The 18,944-nt window shown below is 41.3% G+C and overlaps 1 protein-coding gene across 1 annotated transcript in view; it reads right to left on the bottom strand.

Moving 5' to 3' along the window:
• SYF2 (SYF2 pre-mRNA splicing factor) overlaps positions 1 to 18,944 on the bottom strand; it is a 52,671-nt gene that overhangs the window by 14,866 nt on the left and 18,861 nt on the right. Inside the window, exons 3-6 of the mRNA XM_033930976.1 lie at positions 14,599 to 14,724; positions 8,506 to 8,623; positions 8,314 to 8,404; positions 38 to 136 (exon numbers count right to left, since the gene is read on the bottom strand). Coding sequence (XP_033786867.1) covers positions 38 to 136; positions 8,314 to 8,404; positions 8,506 to 8,623; positions 14,599 to 14,724 — 434 coding nt within the window. The remainder of the gene's footprint in view (positions 1 to 37; positions 137 to 8,313; positions 8,405 to 8,505; positions 8,624 to 14,598; positions 14,725 to 18,944) is intronic.

The raw sequence follows: 18,944 nt of genomic DNA, 5'->3' as shown, positions 1-18,944 counted from the left end.
TTCCCTTTTAATAAAAGTACATCTTATGAGTACTTACTGTTTGTCAAGATCTGCAACCATTTTGTCAATTCCTTCTTTAGATGGCACATGAGTCCCATGCAAAAGACTGTTTGATGTTGGATAAAATTCCTCCCCACTGAAGAAAATAAAATATGAATCAAGCTTGAAAATGTAAATACAACCCACATCTGTATCAGAATTCTTCCATTCCTCAGCTACAAGATTTTTACAGAATGAACTCCAGCAGTTAAGAAAGCTGATGTCTCACATAGAGAATGACATAGTGACCCGTTACCGCGGCTAACCACAATAAACCCACAGGAACGGGTAGAATTTATATCTGCTCACCGCTGGTGCGGTAACAAAGGTTTTTACCACTCCGCGGAGCAGTAAACAGCTTTGTTCCTCAGGGAACCCCATCCACCACAGCTCCCCGATAACCCGCCATCCCTCCCCCATCGTGGGTCTGGCGGTTCCAGGCCCTACCCCCCCTCGCTCATGGGTCCGGTGGATCCAGCCCACCCCCCATCTCGCTTGTGGGTCCAGCGGCTCCAGCTCACCCCTCTCGCTCGCGGATCCAGCAGCTCCAGCCCACCCACCCCTCGCTCCCTCTCTGCCGCTGGTACATACCTTGCAGTGCGATCCAATCTCTACACAGGCTTGCTCGACAGTGCTTGTGGCCTTCCCTCTGCCAGGCTCCTCATGACACAACTTCCTTTTTACGCAAAGACAGGAAGTTGTGTCATAAGGAGGAGCTCGGAAGAGGGAAAGCCGTGAGCACTGGTGTTGAGCAAGCTCACTGGTGTAAGATCAGCTCACTCTGTAAGGTGTGTTCCAGAGGCAGGGAGAGTCAGAGGGAAGCCATCTGGACCCGCTGGCCCCGATGAAGAGAGGGAGCAACGTAAGGCAAGTAGATGGAGGAATTGGCCCAGGAGGAGGGCTGGAGTTGAAGATAAGGGAGTGAGAGGTGCTTGACCTATGGAGGGGAGGGCTGGAGCTGAAGGGGTGGGGAAGAGGTGCTGAAGAAACATTTAACTTTCAAAAGAACAATTATGATAAAATGAGGGAAATGATTAAAAAAAGAGAGCCAAAAAGGAGCGCAGCTGCAAAAATTAAAATCGGGCACGAACATTGCTTAAAATATTATTTTCTTGGAGGCCCAAACCAGATGCATTCCACATATTAATATAAAATCAGAGTAGATTAAATTACAGTTTTTGGTGGAGTTCTGTATGTCATATTTATAAAATGGAAAGAACGTTAGCCACACAGAGAGGATATTTTGGTAAATTTTGAGATGTTTGGGGATCATTAACAGACTTTTGTAATGAGTAGTAAACATTTTCCCTTCATAAGATAATTGAAATGAGGGGATAGGGATGGGTGGGAGGTTGTATTGATATATTATTCTATTGATATATTAATAGAATGTATATTGCATAATATAATACAAATGAATATTTCTGATGTGATAATGATGGGAGGGGAGGTTAACTTTCATGAATGTCAGTTGATGATAATAATAGTAATACAAGTGATGTTTTTTCAATTCAAATGTTATTTCTTGATACACTTGATGTAAGTTGTAATATGAATAAAAATTATAAAATGTAAAATAAAAAATAATAATAATATAAAGTAGAAAGAAGAACAAACAGCCAGTATGATTAAAAGGTGAGGTGAAAAAGGATATAAAGGACATCTTAAAAAAAAAAATGGAAAAAAGATATGAATGAAAAAAACAAGCAGCAGAATAAGCACTGGCAAGTTATATGCAAAGCACTGATAAAGAAAGTTAAAAGTAAATTTGATGAGAGACTCGTCAGAGGCAAAGGCTCGTAGCAATATATAATTTTTTTTTGTAAATCTTTATTCATTATTAATCTTTCAACAAGTGTACAAATTAAAATCATATATATTTTTGAAAACATCACTTGTAAATCTATCAAGAGAAACAACAATTGTATATATATATAAACCCATAACTCACCCCACCTTTCCATTATTATTAATAGTATGCACAATAAAATAAGAACCCTTCCCCCTCTCTATTATTCATGGTGTATATTTCAATAGAATAATTGGTGTTTAATCATCACAAAAAGATGTCAATGGCCCCCATATTTTAGAAAAGGTTTTATAATTTCCATTTTGTACAGCTATTGATCTTTCCATTTTGAACATATGACATAATGAGTTCCACCAAAAACATTTTTTTTAATGTATCAGAAGCAGAAAGCCTGTGAGGGCATCAGTGAACATTTAGATCATCAAGGAGTAAAAGGAAGAGACAAGGCCATAATGGAGAGCCTGAATGAATTCTTTGCTTTGGTCTTTACTGAAAATGTAAGAGATCTACCTCTGCAAGAAATGGTTCTCAAGGGTGGTAAATGGAGAAACAAACATCTGTGTGAACCTGGAAACCATATTGAGCCAAATTGATGGTATAAAGCACAGTTCTTCAACCGCCAGTCCGCAAAAAAATGTTGCCGGTTCGCGAAGGATTCGGGTCCCCGCCGCAGCATAAAGTGCCGGCGTCAGCTGACGTGCAACTTCCTGTTGCCGTCGCTATGCCGGCACTCCTGCCTTCCACCTCCTACTCCTGCCGCGTGTCTCCGCACCCCCAGACAAGCAGGGGCAGCTCTGTGTGGTTTTAACTTCGGCACACAGCTGCTCCTAAGCAGTATTTTAGCCGCGGTTTCATGAGGCAGCCTCGGGGCCTTTGGTAGGCCGGCTCGTTTCGATGATGCGATGTGGGCCGGCCTACCAAAGGCCCCGAGGCTGCCTCATGAAACTGCAGCTAAAATACAGCTTAGGGGCAGCTGTGTGCTGAAGTTAAAAGTACACAGAGCTGCCTAGCCTACATAGAGGAAACATTTGCTGGAGAGGGAAGGGCGTAGGGGTGCTCCTGGACAAGGGAGGGGAAGGGGCTACTGCTGACAGGGGAGAAGGGAAAGGGAAGGGATGAGAATTACTGTTGGATAAGGGGAGGAGGAAAGGGAGAAGGGGGTACTCCTGGACAAGGGAGGGGAAGGGGCTACTGCTGACAGGGGAGAAGGGGAAGGGACGAGAATTACTGTTGAAGAAAGGGAGAAGGTACTGCTGCACAAATAGAACAATGGACTACTAAATTCAAACTGAAGCTCAATCCAGAGAAAACAAAGTTTTTCCTTGCTAGTCCCAATGATAAAATCATTGAAAAGATACTTCATTTAAAATTTTTAAATGATCAAAATTATTCTATAGCTACCACGATAAAAAATATTAGGTGTTACAATAGATTGTTCGTTATCATTTAATGTCCATACTTACCTTTTGGTTAAAAAATGCTTTTCAATTCTATGGAAGCTACGTACCATCAAAAAATACTTTGACTCAAACTCTTTTAGGATTCTGGTTCAGTCATCAAATTTGTCTACATTGGACTACTGTAATATTGTTTATCTAGTGCTCCTTTTATCAAGCCATGCTAGTGATTTAGCGCGCGTTAAACCGCTGGCCGCGCTAGCCACTAACACCTGCCTTGAGCAGGCGGTAGTTTTTTGGCCAGCGGGGAGGTTAGCACGTGATTAAAAGTCACGCAAACTAACCCCGCTAGCGCAGCTTGATAAAAAGAGCCCCTAGGCTCTTGCAAAAAGACCCTTAGCAGATTAAGAATAATACAGAACACTGCAGTTCGCCTGATTTTTAGCCTTAAAAAATGTGACCATGTAAGTCCTTACTATTTAAAGCTTTATTGGTCACAATTTGAGGCTAGAATTCTGTTCAAATTCGGTTGTATCTGTTTTAAAGTTTTATTTGGATTGCCTCCAACCTACTCTCTTCCCACTTTGAATTCTATAATCCTAACAAGAATACATGACAATTATGCAGGTTTTTGTTTCCTTCAGCAAAAGCATGTTGTAATAAGAGATTTTTGGGGAAAACATTGGCATTTCAGGCTGGCTCAATGAATTCTTACTAGAATGATCTTATTCCTCAAACTCAATCCTATTAATCATTTTGAAAACTTTTTAAAATCTATTTGCAAAATTTTTGACTTAATTGTATTCTTAGCTTTTATGATATATTTGAGCATGATTTTTATTCATTATATTTATATTTAATTGGAACTGCCTTTGAGATTAATTGACTTTGATTCTGACTTTTGAATTAATTGTAATTTGTATTTTTCCTGGGAAACCATTTGATGATTATTGTAATTCGCTCTATGTCCAGCTTTTTCTTATTGTAAACCGCCTCAAACTTAAGGTTTGGCGGTATATAAAAATAAATTATTATTATTACATTTTCAGAAAGCTTTTGACAAAGAACCCCATGAGAGGCTCCTGAGAAGACTACAAAGCAATAGGATAGGAAGCAATGTTCTGTTGTGGATTGAGAACTGGTTAAGAGACAGAAAACAGAGGGTTGGGTTAAATGGCCATATCTATATTGGGACTGCTGCTATCGTACATCGTTATCTAGAAACAGGAATAAGTGAGATGATTAAATCTGCAGGTGACACAAAACTATTCAAAGTTGTTAAATTTCATGTGGACTGTGAGAAAGTGCAGGAGAATCTTAGGACGCTGAAGACTGAGTGTTCAAATAGCAGACAAAATTTAATGTGAACACAAAATGATGCACCTTTGGAAGAATAAACCAAATCATAGCAACTCAATGTTTCACATTATGAGTTACTACCCAAGAAAATGATCTAGGTGACATCATTGAAACCTTCTGCTCAGTGTGTAGAAGCAGTCAAAAGAGTGTGGTACAGTGATTAAAAGCTACAGCTACAGCTTCAGCATCCCGAGGCTGTGGATTCAAACCCATGCTGCTCCTTGTGACGCTGGGCAAGTCACTGGGACAGGGAGTTGCGATCTTTATTTTGAAGGTCTTGTTATTACACACATTTCAGAAAGTTCTTGAAATCATCCTTGTTAGTAAAACTTTTTGAGAATTGAGATGATTGGTGATTACTCTGTGGTTTACTGGAAATGTCCAGTCTTTTTATTTAAATTTCTTTATTCATTTTTTCATATTACGACAAGTGTATCAGAAAAATACATATGATCTTATAAACACACACTTGATTTTCCTTCACGAATACTTTAAGTACAATATATCATATTTATATTCATATTTTTATAATGTTTTAGATAATATGTAAATCATTTAATATGTATGACAAATATAAATAAAGTTTTGGGGAAATGTCCAGTCTTGTCTTTTGTGAACTGCATCGATCCATGAGGTTTTGTGGTCTCTAAATGCGATGTAATGTAATATAATTGCCCCAGGTGCCTTAGACAGATTGAGAGCCCACCAGTACAGACAGGGAAAAATGCCAGAGTACCTGGATAAGTTCATGTAAACCATTCTGAGTTCCCCTTGGAGAATGGTCAGAATGATAGGAATTATTAGGAAAGGGATAGAAAATAGTACCATATACAGTAAAACCTTGGTTTGCAAGTGTTTTGCCAGACAAACAAAACAATTTTATTAAATTTTAACTTAATATACAAGCAATGTCTTGCAATACAAGTCCATACAGTATACACACATCACAACTGAGCCAATGGTTCTCCCTCTGACGCTGCAGGAGTGTAGTGACTGTTCTAAATGAGTGAGATCTTGCAATACAAGTACATATAGTATTTTGTATTAGTTTTTAGGTTCTGGAATGAATCGTCTGAGTTTCCATTATTTCCTATGGGGAAATTTGCTTTGATATACGAGTGCTTTGGATTATGAGCATGCTTCTGGAACGAATTATGCTCGCAAACCAAGGTTTTACTGTATACTCAGCTGTAGTCGATCCCAGGCATAGGTCTAAAATCCTGTGACTAATACATAGGTTGAGGCTCCTCTTCAGCCATCACCTGGAAAAGCACCTCTCCCTCCCCCCCCACTTCCTTCCACCTCCAGGGTCCAAAACTATCTCCCTGTCAATCTCCACTGCCCACCCTGTGTACTTCCAAAAGTAATTTCCATAGAGGAACGGAAGTGCAGCGATACTCCTAGGCTGCCTGCTTCCTGCCCCGGAGCACTCTCCCTGATTTGTCCTGCCCCTCTGACTCAACTTTCTGCTTGGCAGGATGCAATCAGAGATTGCCAGACACCAGGTTGATCAGGGGGAAGGAGGGCAGAGGCCTGCCTGATAATGGTAGTGACATGAGTAAGGCTGTTCTTTGGGATGGGATCAAATAAATGAAAAAAAAAAGTAAAAATGTTTTTTTCCCCAATGAAATTAGTTGAAGTAAGCCCGTGATAAAGTCTGATCCATCACAATGAGCTAGCTTTACTTTGCCTATACTGGGGGTCGGCAACCCACGGCTCCAGAGCCACATGCGGCTCTTTTCCACCTTTGCTGCGGCTCCGGTAGTGTGTCACGCAGGCATGCAGCTTACAAGTCCGGCGTCGCGGCGGGAAATAGCCATGCTGAGTGAGCTCAGCACGTACACAGATGAAAGCCTTGCTTGCTGATTGGTCCGGCGGCCGTGCCGCCGGACCAATCAGCAAGCAAGGCTTTCATCTGTGTAGTGCTGAGCTCACTGCTCAGCATGGCTATTTCCCGCCGCGACGCCTTGTAAGATGCACGCCTGAAAAAGAAATCATCCTGGCCGGGGTCGGTGTCATGCTCCGGAGATCTACAGCCTTCCTATCTCCCTCTCCCTTCTACCTGCTTCCGGCCACATCCCCTGCTCCGCAGCTCTCTTCGGCAACTCAGCAGCAGCGATCGACACAAGCTTCTGACGTCGGGGCCTACCCTCTGCAAGTCCCGCTTGTTTCAACTTCCTTTTTCCACAAAGGCGGGACTCGTAGAGGGAAGGCCTCGATGTCGGCAGCTTGTCTTGATCACTGCTGCTGACGAGTTGCTGAAGAGAGCCGCGGAGCAGGGGGGTGTTGCCAGGTGCAGGTAGAAGGGAGAGGGCCAGATGCAGGACTCTTGGGTGAGGGAGCAGAAGAGAGAGAGAAAGAGAGAGGGGAGGGAAACAAAAGGAAATATTTCATACTGGGCTGGGCCGAAGTGGAGGGAGGGTGGAAAGATTCTGGCTACAGGGTGCATTAACAAAGGAAAAGGGGGGAAAGCTGAAAATGGAGATAGTGACACAAAGAAGAGAAAGAGTAAGCAGGACCTACTGAATAAGGATAGAGATACAGAGGGAACATGAAGAGGAGGTGAAATAGAGACATAGAAGTAATACTGAAAAAGTGTGTGTGGGGGGGAGATAAAGACATTGAAAGGGCAAATGGTGAACATGGGGTAAAGACAAGGACAGAGACAAATGAAGATTCTGAAAAAGTGGTGAGATAGGGATATAGGTGAGATGGACACAAAGAAGGGTGATGCTGGAAAATAGGTGGAATGGTAATTCTGACAGACACAGAAGGGAAATGCTGGATCAAGGAGAGATGGGGCTCAGGCTGGATGGAATGAGGAGAAATGCCTTGTTGGCCCGGAACTTCCTCTCCTACGTCAGAATTGACGTCAGGGAGCGGAATGCTGGTCAGCGCAACACTTCTGCAGGGAAAGCTTGGGATGGCGGTGGCTTGGGGGCTGTTCCCCGATTGCGGTGGCAGCAAACCGAGTGGCTTGGGGGACGGCACGGAGACAGAAAGAAGGGGGAACAGGGAGACAGAAAGAAAAAGTTGGGGGAGAGAATGAGGTCTGGAGGAGAGGAAACATACAGGAGGCTGAAAGAAAGGAAGAAAGATTGGATGCACAGTCAGAAGAAGAAAGTGCAACCAGAGACTCATGAAATCACCAAATAGCAAAGGTAGGAAAAATGATTTTATTTTCAATTTAGTGATCCTGTATATAGCATTAAGATAAGAAACAATATATGCAGTGTTAGATTTGTTTTATAATGGTTTTGCGGCTCCAAGTTTTTTTTTCTTTTCGAAAACGGGTCCAAGTGGCTCTTTATGTCTTAAAGGTTGCAGACCCCTGGCCTATACCTATACTGTGGAACAATTGTGCTTAGTCACAAGGGTTACAAAGTATCTCAGTTTGTAATAAGAAACTTAACTAGGAACTGCCAATTGCAGATTCCTGTGTATTTTACATTGGTTAGGTAAAGTGAGATGAGAGTAAAGCAGTCAAAATGCTCTGCTACAGATTTTCAACTTCCTGGTAGTTTTTATGAGATAAACTGACAGTTTGGATAGAGTCTGCTCTCTAAAATGGAGATACATGTAAATTTATCTTGTCCTTCAAGAATGCTAAAAATACCCAAAGAACTTTTACCATAATTTACCTAGACTGAACTGAAAGAAATGCTGCAAATGTACAAGTCATGAAAAGCAAAGCATGCTTTAACTTACTTCTGCTCTCTTTGCTTCTCATACTCTTCCATATCAGGTTTAATTTGTTTGGTCAGTCTCTGATACTGACGCAACTGAGCAGCTGCATAATCTGTAAAAAAAAAAAAAAAAAAAAAAAGACATTCAAATGCATGACACTGTCACATTCACATGTGCTATGAATTCTTTCTGGATTCATGACTTATTTCTTACCCGAAAAACCTAAATCTGGATTCTTTCTTTTCTTCTTCCTCTCCCACTTGTCTGCATCTTCAGCACTTATTTCCATTAACTTTACTCGCTCATAATTTTCTCCTTTGGCTGCACATTCCTAATATAACAAAAAAAAAGAAAATCTGTAACCCTTCTAGCAGCATGCATCTCCTCATCAGGAAATCAAGAGTTAAGGTCATTTTTGTGTTTTGAAAGTGGACCTAATTATAATGTGAAAATATTCTATTCTGTTCCTCAGTGAGACACTGGAGGAAGGTGTAAATCAGGAAAACTAAACTAAACTAAACCTTAAGTTTATATACCGCATCATCTCCACGGATGTGGAGCTCGGCACGGTTTACAAGAACTTAAAATATAGGAAGAGAAGGAAAAAATAGGTTTACATGAACTTATATATAGAAGAGAAGAGTAAGGGGGGATAGAATTACATTTTAGTGAAAAGCCAGGTTTTCAGTTGCTTGCGGAATAATTGGAGGGAGCCCAGGTTCCGCAGCAGGGTAGTAAAGTCGTTCCAAAGACCTGTGATTCTGAAGAGAAGGGATTTTCCCAGTTTGCCTGCATAACGAATACCGTGTAGAGAGGGGAAGGATAGTTTATACCTTTGGGCGGGTCTGGTAGAGTCAGGACTCGAGGAGTTATAAGATTAAGGATTAAGGGAGGAAGGATGTCGTGAATAATCTTAAAAGCCAGCAGGAGCATTTGAAATGGATTAGCTGGAGTATTTGAAGACTTTTTTTTGATAGGCTTAAGTAGATGGCATTGCAGTAGTCTACTAGTTTGGGGAGGATGATGTATTGGACAAGGATGGCGAAATGTTGTTGGCGAAAATAGGATCTTACTTTCCTCAGCATGTGGAGGCTGAAAAAGCATGATTTAGCCAAGGAGTTGAGGTGGTCATTGAGGGAGAGAGAAGAATCGATAATGATGCCAAGGACCTTGCTTGAGAACTCAAGCTGCAGTGCAGCGCCTGAGGGTAGTGCGAAGAGGGTGGGCAGGTGTTCTAATTTTGGGCTGAGTCAGAGTAATTTTGTTTTTGATTCATTCAATTTCATCTGTACCGAGAAGGACCAGGAATGGAGTCTCATTATGCAAGCTGTAATGTTCTCATGGAGGCTGGTGAGGTTCTGGTCTGTCTCAAGGAGGACAAGGATGTTATCAGGGTATGTGTAGATTGTTTCAAGGGGGGATAATTGGAGGAGTTTCAGGGAGGACATATAGATGTTAAAGAGAATAGGGGATAGGGGTGATCCCTGAGGGACACCGCAAGATGGTGTCTAAGGAACGGACATGGTGCCATTTGTGTTGACAGTGTAGGAGCGAGAGCGTAGGAAGTTTGAGAACCACTTTAGGACAGTGGAGTCAATTCCTATCTCGGAAAGTTGATAAAGTAGTATGTCATGGTGGACAACATCGAAAGCTGCAGAGAGATCGAATTGTAATAGGACAGCGAATTTGTTACAAAAATGTAGTTGTTGCACCTTAGAAATTAAGGAAACTAGGAGGGATTCGGTGCTGAAGCTGGGTCTCAAGCCATATTGGTAGGGATGGAGGATGGAGAATCTCTCTAGGTAAGAAGAGAGCTGGGTGGCGACTATGGCCTCTAGCAGTTTAGTTAGGAGAGGGATATTTGCTATGGGGGGTTGTTAGATGGTAAGGAAGGGTCGAGATCGGCTTTTTTCAGAAGAGGGGACAAGGCAATGTGTCCCATTTATAAGCCTGGTAAGGGAGGAGATGGCCTGCGCGGGAATTTTTTCATAAAGGTAGGAAGGGAAAGGATCCAGGATGCAATTGCAGGATTTCAGTTTGAGACAGAGTTTAGAGATCTGGGATTCGGATACGAGTTCAAAGTCAGTCCAGGATCTATCAGTAGGGATAGGATTGGAGTCGTTGGGAGGCAGAGAATTGTAAGAGACTGCTGGGGGGAAAGAACTCCGTAAGGTAGTAATCTTTTCATTGAAAAATTTAGCTAGGTCGTTTGCGGATGTGGGGGAAAGGGGAAAGGTGGAGCCGTTTCTTGAGGTTAGGTTGCGCCAGATGTTGAACAGTATACTATTTTGGTTTTTTGATCTGATGATTTTATCTCCATAGAAATTCTTCCTTGCTTTTTTTAGTACTGTGTTATAGAACTTGATGTTGTCTCTCCAGGATTGTCTGTCTGAAGGGGATTTCAATTTTTTCCATTTACGTTCAAGGGCTTGACATTTCTGCTTTAATTCCCTGTGGTATGGAAGATACCAGGGAGCCTTGCGGGAGTGGGAGATAGGCTTAGTAGACAAAAGTAGAAAAAGAACAAAAAAAATCCCACTGCTCATGAATATGGAGCTCAGATTTTTATTTCATGCCATTTACTCCCAGAAAGCAGGAAAGACAGCGACATTTAATAATAATTTTATTCTTTTATATCGCCATAACCAAAAGTTCTAGGGGGTTTACACTAAAAAGAGCTGGACAATCAGCGAAATACAATAATACAGTAAAAAATACAAATATTTTTAAAATAGAATTTCAATAATAATAATAATAATAACAGCTTATATACCGCAATACCGTGAAGTTCTATGCGGTTTACAAAGATTAAGCAAAGGTACAAATTGATTGACTTTAAGAGGGGAGGAAGAAAGAGGGTTAATAGGACAGGAAATCCATTTTTGAGGAGAGAGTGATCAATAGAACAAGTTAATCGCTATAGAGGGGAGAGAGGAGAGGATCAGTTGTCTAGATACTTTAGGAACAGGTGTATTTTCAGACGTTTCCTAAATTCCTCATAAGTAGTGGGCGAAAGCAATTGTTCTAGGTCTTTACCCCATGATGCTGCTTGGTGCGAGAGAAGATGTTCATGGTGTTTTTTCAGTTTACAACCTCTCACTAGGGGGAAACGAAGTTCGAATGTGAGCTTCTCTTGTGTCTGTTGGCTGAGAAGATGAAAAGGTCAGTTATATATTTAGGGGCAAGTCCATGTAGTGCTTTGAAGCAGAAGCAGGCAAATTTAAACTTAACGCACGCCTCCATTGGCAGCCAATGCAGCTGCCGGTAGTAGGGTGTCACGTGGTCAAATTTCCTCAGCCCAAAGATCAGTTTGACCGCTGCATTTTGCATCAATTGTAAACGCTGCATGTTCTTTTGGGAACTTGCTAAATAGGCGATGTTACAGTAGTCAAGTAGACTCAGTACGAGGGATTGGACTAGGGTTCTGAATGCCATTAATCGAAATAAGCTTTAATGGATCTGAGTTTCCAGAGAGTGAAAAATCCCTTTCTGATCAAGGAGTCCATCTGGTCTCTCATGGTTAGGCACTGATCCAAAGTTACACCTAGTATCTTTATGGTAGGTTGGATAGGGTAATTAAGATTATTGATACATAGTGGTGATTTGGTGTAAAGCGGATGTGGCGAAGCAACAAAAAAAGTTGTCTTTTCTGAATTAAGTTTGAGCCTAAAGGTTGTCATCCAGTGCTCCATCACGTTTATGGCTTCTGAAGCTTTAGGAATAGTTTCAGAGATAGAATTAATGAATGGGATGATGATCGTAAAATCATCTGCATAACTAAATAGTTTTATCCCCAACTGGGTTAGCTGCGTGCCTAGTGAGGACATGTAGACGTTGAAGACCAATGGAGATAGCAGAGACCCTTGTGGCACACCGGATGGATTGCTCCAGGTATCTGAAAGTTCATAATTAAAACGTACTTGATAAGTGCGGGACATAAGGAAGCCATGGAACCAATTCAGCACCTCGTCCCTGATACCAATGGCGTCTAGGCATTGCAGCAGTTTCCCGTGGTCTCAAACTCACTAAGTAAAACTCACTAAGTAATAAACTTATCGAACAAAGTGGTCTTAATTAATTTCTGAAAACAGCAGTAGGATAACATAGCTTGCTGAATACATTTGCCTAACCAAGATTGTTGCCTACTAGTTTGAAATGCTAGGGTCCTATCTAATAAGGTCTTATATCTTCACCCATTCATTTTTGGATTAGCAAATAAATAGAAGTTTCTAGTTTCTCTTGATGGTCTATGCAACACAAAATGAGGAAAAAGGTAAGCTGGAGACAATCCCGATATCAGCTTAAAGTGGATACAGCAAAATCTGAATAATACTCATGCCTCCAAAGGCAGCCAATGAAGTAAATGATAATATGGACTAATATGGTCGTTCTTTTTTAAACCAAAAATCAATCGAACAGCTGTATTCTGAATTATCCTTAATTTCCTTAGAATTTTTTTGTGTACTCCTAAATAGATGATGTTACAATAGTCTAAAATAGATAAAACTAATGCATGCACCAATAGTCTGAACGATAAAGGATCAAAATATTTTTTTATGGTTCTTAATTTCCACAAAGTAAAAAAGCATTTTTGTACCACTAAGTTCATTTAGCTTCACGGATGAGGGCAGGTCCTCATTGTCCATCTGTCAGCTGCACCTTTTAAAGTTTGCAGCTTAGATAAATAATTCTTGTCATTTCCCTGGAAAGAATATGTCCCTTTCAGATCTTTGTGATCCCAAGACCAGGCTGTTATCTTTCCATTCCTGTAGGGTGGCAAGCCAATTAGCTGGTCTTTGGTTGGTCCTTACTTTTGAACAGTGTATTTATTTATTTTTAATATTTATATACCACTTATAGCCTAAGTGGTGCGCTCTCTGTTTAAATTGGACAGACGCGAGCATGTAACAGAATATTTTATAAGGTTGTATTGGCTAAGATCCAATACAAGCTACTGGTGAATGTCTTTATGTGCTTATAGAAGTTGGCCCCTAAATACCTGGTCCAGAGCATCTTGCTACGTGAGCCGGCTCGACTGCTCCGTTAAATTGAGCATTGTGATTTCTGTACCATCTGTGCGGGAGTTAAGACTTTCCTCTTCCAGAAACAGTGTCTTTCACTGCATCAGCCCCTGGGAGTGGAACAATCTTCCAGGATACATTCACCAGCAGCAAAATGTTTAGAACTTTAGGAAACTGTTGAAAAGACATCTGTTCTGTAAAATGAAATGTAGGGTCACTCTGAGTTTGGCTGAGGGAGAAGGAGTGATGACTCTTGAGTGCTGGTCACGGAGGTGTTCGATGGTCTGGTTTGTTTTATTTGGTTTACTGATGTCTGTTATTGAGGCATCTTGTATGACTTATGGAATTTTATTTTTTGATGTATGTGTGGGTTTGGCCAGTTTTGGCCTTAAAAGATATCCATTGTTGATGCGACGTGTATGTTATATATAATTTGATTTGATATGTAATTTGTTATAGTGTGTCTCTGAAGTGTTTAGTACGATAAATGTAAATTTTTTATTTTGTATGTTAATATGTAACTCGCCTTGGATAAGGGTGGGTGAGAAACAAACAAACATTCAGATATTCAAGCATTTTTCTCCTATCTGTCCTGGTGGGCTCACACTCTACCTAATATATATGGGGCAATGGGGGATTGAGCAACTTGCCCAGGATCACAAGGAACAGCATGGGATTTGAACCCACAACCTCAGAGTGCTGAGACTGTAGCTCTAACTATTGTGCCACACACTCCCCTTACAGAATTAAAGACATACACTGGTCTCAAAGATCTGAAATGGAGCTGATTTAAAACATTTTCAGGTCTGGGCGGGGGTGTCTTTTAGGCCTCCATGAAGGATCAACATGGAGGCTCTTGTGTTGTCTGCTGTTGACTTTGTACTGTTGTTTTGTTTGGCGTGTATGTTTGTAATATCAAAATTTTCAATAAAAATATTTTTAAAAAACCAACACAAAACATTTTCAGGGAAAGTTTATTTAATATATTCTTTGTAATATTACTTGTTATATTATCTTCAGTTCATTTTATTAATTTATCTACTTTTAGTTAGTATGTACTTTGAAATTAACTTGAAATATTTGCTTTTTTGTTTTTATTTATATTTGTCTTAATATTGTATACGTTTTTGTAAACCACACAATTTCTCATGTGATATAAAAATTACAAATATTTAAATATTACTGAAATATATAAACACATGAACACATCTGTAAATACATATGAAGACATAGTTTCTTGCTATACAATAGGTTTGGCCTGAGCATTGCTCAGCCACTGTTTTACCTTCTTTCTTTCCTCTTCCTTCAGCTCCCATTCTAGTCGAGTCTTTTTTGCTTCCCAATTTGATGGCAGTTTCAGTCTTTTGTCTTCCTCAACAAGTTCTTGATAATTTAGTTTCCGAGCTTCATTCTGCAAAAAAGAAGAAATCACAGAATAATGCACAGGTATAAGCTGAACACAGCAACAAACCAAGAAAAGTCTGAATGGCTGACTCTGTTTAAACTGGCTTTTCTGGCCATGCTCTTGGCCACACTAAGTATCCTGGCCCTATCAGGATTCTTTGGCTTACAGAGTTAGGCAAATGCCAACATTCATCCCCTTGAGAGTTACCCGAGAGCTCCTGACAAGCTTTCTCATTGAATTCCTTCAGTCTGGAGTCCAAGGGAAGAAATTCCTTTTAATATCAGGGTGAATGGTCCTTCCCAGCAGGCACTTCCCCAATATTCAAATCTATATGCAAATGAGTTGTCATCAATTTCTTTAATGGCTCTACTTTCCTGTTCCTTAGACCCATGCAGTCTTCTGGTAGTGTTTTCTCAGTAAGTAGTTTCTCTTCAAGTCTGTAGTGTCTGGTGACAGGATGTACACCCCCATCATATACCCTTCCCCTCAGACTGAACGTTTATGGACAGTTTTCAGGAGCTGTCTATTTGCCTTCTCTGACAGGAAGTCCGCATTACAATGGGCTTTTCTGGCTCTGTGCATTACCATGAATTGATAAGCTTGTAAACTGAAGTATCAATACCATCAAGCACGTGTTGCTGTTCTTCATTTGGTTGAACCATTATAGTGGGACATGGTCTGTGACAAGAGTAAATGACCTGTCCAGTAGGCAGTATCTGAGAAACTCAATGGTCTACTTTACAGCTATGTATAAACAAAAAAGGACTAGGTTGGTGTATTTCAATGTAAGGATCTTAACCGAAAAACCTCAGCCCCACCACTCCATCGCTATAATGATTTCTAAAGCGGGAGATTTCTGTGGTGCCTCATCATAGGTAATTCGTTGTTCACTGCTGTGATTATATTCATATAATCCGGTTACACGTAACACTATTCTCCATTACGATAGCTTCCACCCTTTCAAATTGAGATTCAATCTTCCCATAGCCCAATTCTTACGGGCGCGTAGGGTCTGTTCGTCGTTAGAGGAATACAAAATACAGGCGGATCTGTTGGCTGACAGATTTCGTAAAAGGGGCTATCCGGAGAAATCTATTCGCCAAGCCTATTTAAGGGCTAGATTTGCCCAGAGGGAGTTACTTTTGGGCGAGCCAGGGGACCCCGAGGGGGGTACTCACGAACCATTGACGTGCGTACTCCCTTATTCTAAGGCTACCAAATTGATGGTGGGGTACCTACGTCAACACTGGCATATAGTACAGCTTCATTCATCTTTGAGCGAGTTTCCTCGGATAGCGTATTCAAGAGGTAGAACTTTGGGACAAAGATTTGACCCTTTAAAATATGGTAAGAGGGGTGAGAGGGTGAAAGGTTACCACAGCCCCTGCGGCAAATGCCAGTGGTGCTCCTCTACCATCATAGGGGATGTGTGGAGGGTTCCGGGTAGGTCATTGAGTCTATATTCTAACACGCTTACGGATTGTACATCACAGGATGTGGTATATGCGATTGTGTGCCCATGTGAGTTGGTTTACATTGGCAGGACCAACCGCAAGATTAGAATTAGACTGAATGAGCATAAATCAAGCATTATTAACAACGTTACTCAGGCCCCTTTAGTTGCACACTGGCATAGGTATAATCATGGGGTGGATCAACTTAGATGGCGAGTGATTAAGAGAGTTACGGGGAGGGAGGGTGGGAAGGATTTGCAGAGATTAAATGAGGTAGAACAGAGATTGATTTTTACTCTAGATACAGTAGAACCACGGGGATTGAATGGAGAGATTGACTGGATTACGCTGATTGGAGGATGATTGGACCAATGGGTTTCCTGGGGGGAGTGGTTATGTTAATTTATGTATTTAAATGTGGATCGAGGACGCCGGCGCCATCTTTCACAGACTTTGTACTTGTGAGTCGGATGACTACGGCGACCTCGGTGAGTTAGAGAAAAGAGATTCACATAGTGATTTATATGGTTTTGGGGGGGTGGTTTGGTGTTGAGAAAAGTCTCATTACAGCTGCCCTAAGCATTCTGGTTTTACTTTTATACAGGGAGACCCTTGAGACAGCACGGAATGTGCGAAACATGTCGGGTCAGACTCCCAGGTCCAGCTGTGTATAGAAGTTAAGTATACACTCTTATACACTTTTATACCATTTCATTCATTGTAAAAAAGTAAAAAAAGAAAAAAAGAAGCAAAAAACATTTATATGAATATAATCACAGCAGTGAACAACGAATTACCTATGATGAGGCACCACAGAAATCTCCCGCTTTAGAAATCATTATAGCGGTGGAGTGGTGGGGCTGAGGTTTTTCGGTTAAGATCCTTACATTGAAATACACCAACCTAGTCCTTTTTGTTTATACATTCTATTAGAGAGGGTTGGTAGCATATTTAATTTACTGGTATTTGGGCTAAAGCTACTTTACAGCTAGGCATTCTTTCTCTATTGTAGAGTAGAGCTGTTCTGGTGTGAAGAGCTTACGGCTTAGGTCAGCACAGGATGTTCATCCTCTTCCAGCCATTGACTCAACACTGCCCCTAATCCAACACCTGAGATGTCTGCCTGTAGAATCAAGTCCTGATTTAAACTCCACATTCTTAAGGACAGGTTCCCTACATAGGGGCTGTGTAAGTTGATTAAAGGCTTGTTCGACTCATTGATTCCACTGCAGTCGGTTTGGTCAGGTATTCCGTAATAATTCTGAGAGATCTGTACCCATGTCAGCAAAATTAGGGATAAATTTTCGGTAATAGTCCCGCGCACCACTTGTGAATGGTTGCCGTCAGTTCTCACGATTCACAAGAACTGACAACAGCCATTCACGAGTGGCGCGCAGGACCAGGCAGGAAGTGAAAAGCTCGTGTTCCTGTCTTATGAGTCGCTCTGAAGCAAGAAAGGAGGCAGCCATCCAGCAGGAGCGTGGAAAGCTCCTGGCGAGACTGCACTGGACCACCGGCATTTACAAAAAAGGTACCAGGGCGGGGGGAGGTGTTTAAAAAATTGTATTTGTGCCATAAGATGCACCCACTTTTCCACCCACTTTTTTGGAGCTCTTATGGAGCGAAAAATACTGTATATACCTGAGCATGGCGAAAACCAATAGGGTTGAAAGAAAGTTGGCGTCTAAATGAAAAAAAAAATTTCTCAGAACTGTTTTGTCAAACCAAATATCTCATCTGGAATAATTCTCCAAACAGTAATGAGATGTGAAAAATATGGATTGGGGACCAGATGGCTGCCTTGCAGATGTCTTCAATGGGAGTGTCAACGTAGGTGAGCTACTGAAGTCGCAATTGTTTGTACTTCATGTGAAGTGACACGGCCCTCAAGCGTCAGCCCAACCTGAGCATAGCAAAAGAATTTACAGTCCACCAGCCATGCTGAGATGGTTCTCTTGGTGACAGGAGCTCCAATTCTATTTGGAATGAATGACAGGAACGGCTGAGCAGAAGTTCTGTAAAGCTTAGTACAATCTAAGAAATAAGAAAGGGTTCATTTACAGTACAATATATGGAGTGCAGCTTCACCAGGATGAGAATGTAGTCTTGGAAAGAAGACAGGTAGAACTATAGTCTGATTCAACTAAAATTCCAAGGTGACTTTAGGGAGGAACTTTGGATGAGTATGGAGAACTACCCTGTCATGGTAGAATGCCATAAAATGTGGATCCAATACTAACACTTGAAGCTCAGAGACTCTGCGTGTAGATGTGATAGATTTGAGAAATACCACTTTCCAAGTGAGATAGAGACGAGGTCAAGAGTGGTTTAAAGGAAGGCTTCCGCAAAGTAGAAAGTACCACATTAAGATCCCATGCCACTGGAGGTCTGAGAGGTAGCTTGGTATGAAAAAGTCCTTTCATGAATCTAGAAACCAGAGAATGAATAGACAATGGCTTTTTGTTTATTGTTGAATGGTGTGACATTTCCGCTCCCCGAGACGGTCATGTCAGAGTTAAACCCCGGTCTCAGTCTCTTACTCGAGACCAGACTCTCCCTGAGAAGGATCAGGAAGAAGATCCTGAAAGCCTAGCTGCCTATCCTGAGTACCCTGAGTATAGGTTAAATGCACGGCCCAGAAAAGCTTCCAGTCACACTAAGAGGTTTAATCAAGCTCCCAGTGATATTCTGCCCTGTAGCCTGAGGGGGAGCCCAAGAACACACAAGCTAGGCACACAAACACCCAGTATAGGGCGTGGCCCTAAGCCTTTT

This window comes from Geotrypetes seraphini, chromosome 2 (assembly GCF_902459505.1).
Source record: "Geotrypetes seraphini chromosome 2, aGeoSer1.1, whole genome shotgun sequence".
In the NCBI taxonomy this organism is placed as follows: Eukaryota; Metazoa; Chordata; class Amphibia; order Gymnophiona; family Dermophiidae; genus Geotrypetes; species Geotrypetes seraphini.
Note: the sequence above shows the minus strand (reverse complement) of the source record. Positions and strands in the feature narration are given on the sequence as shown.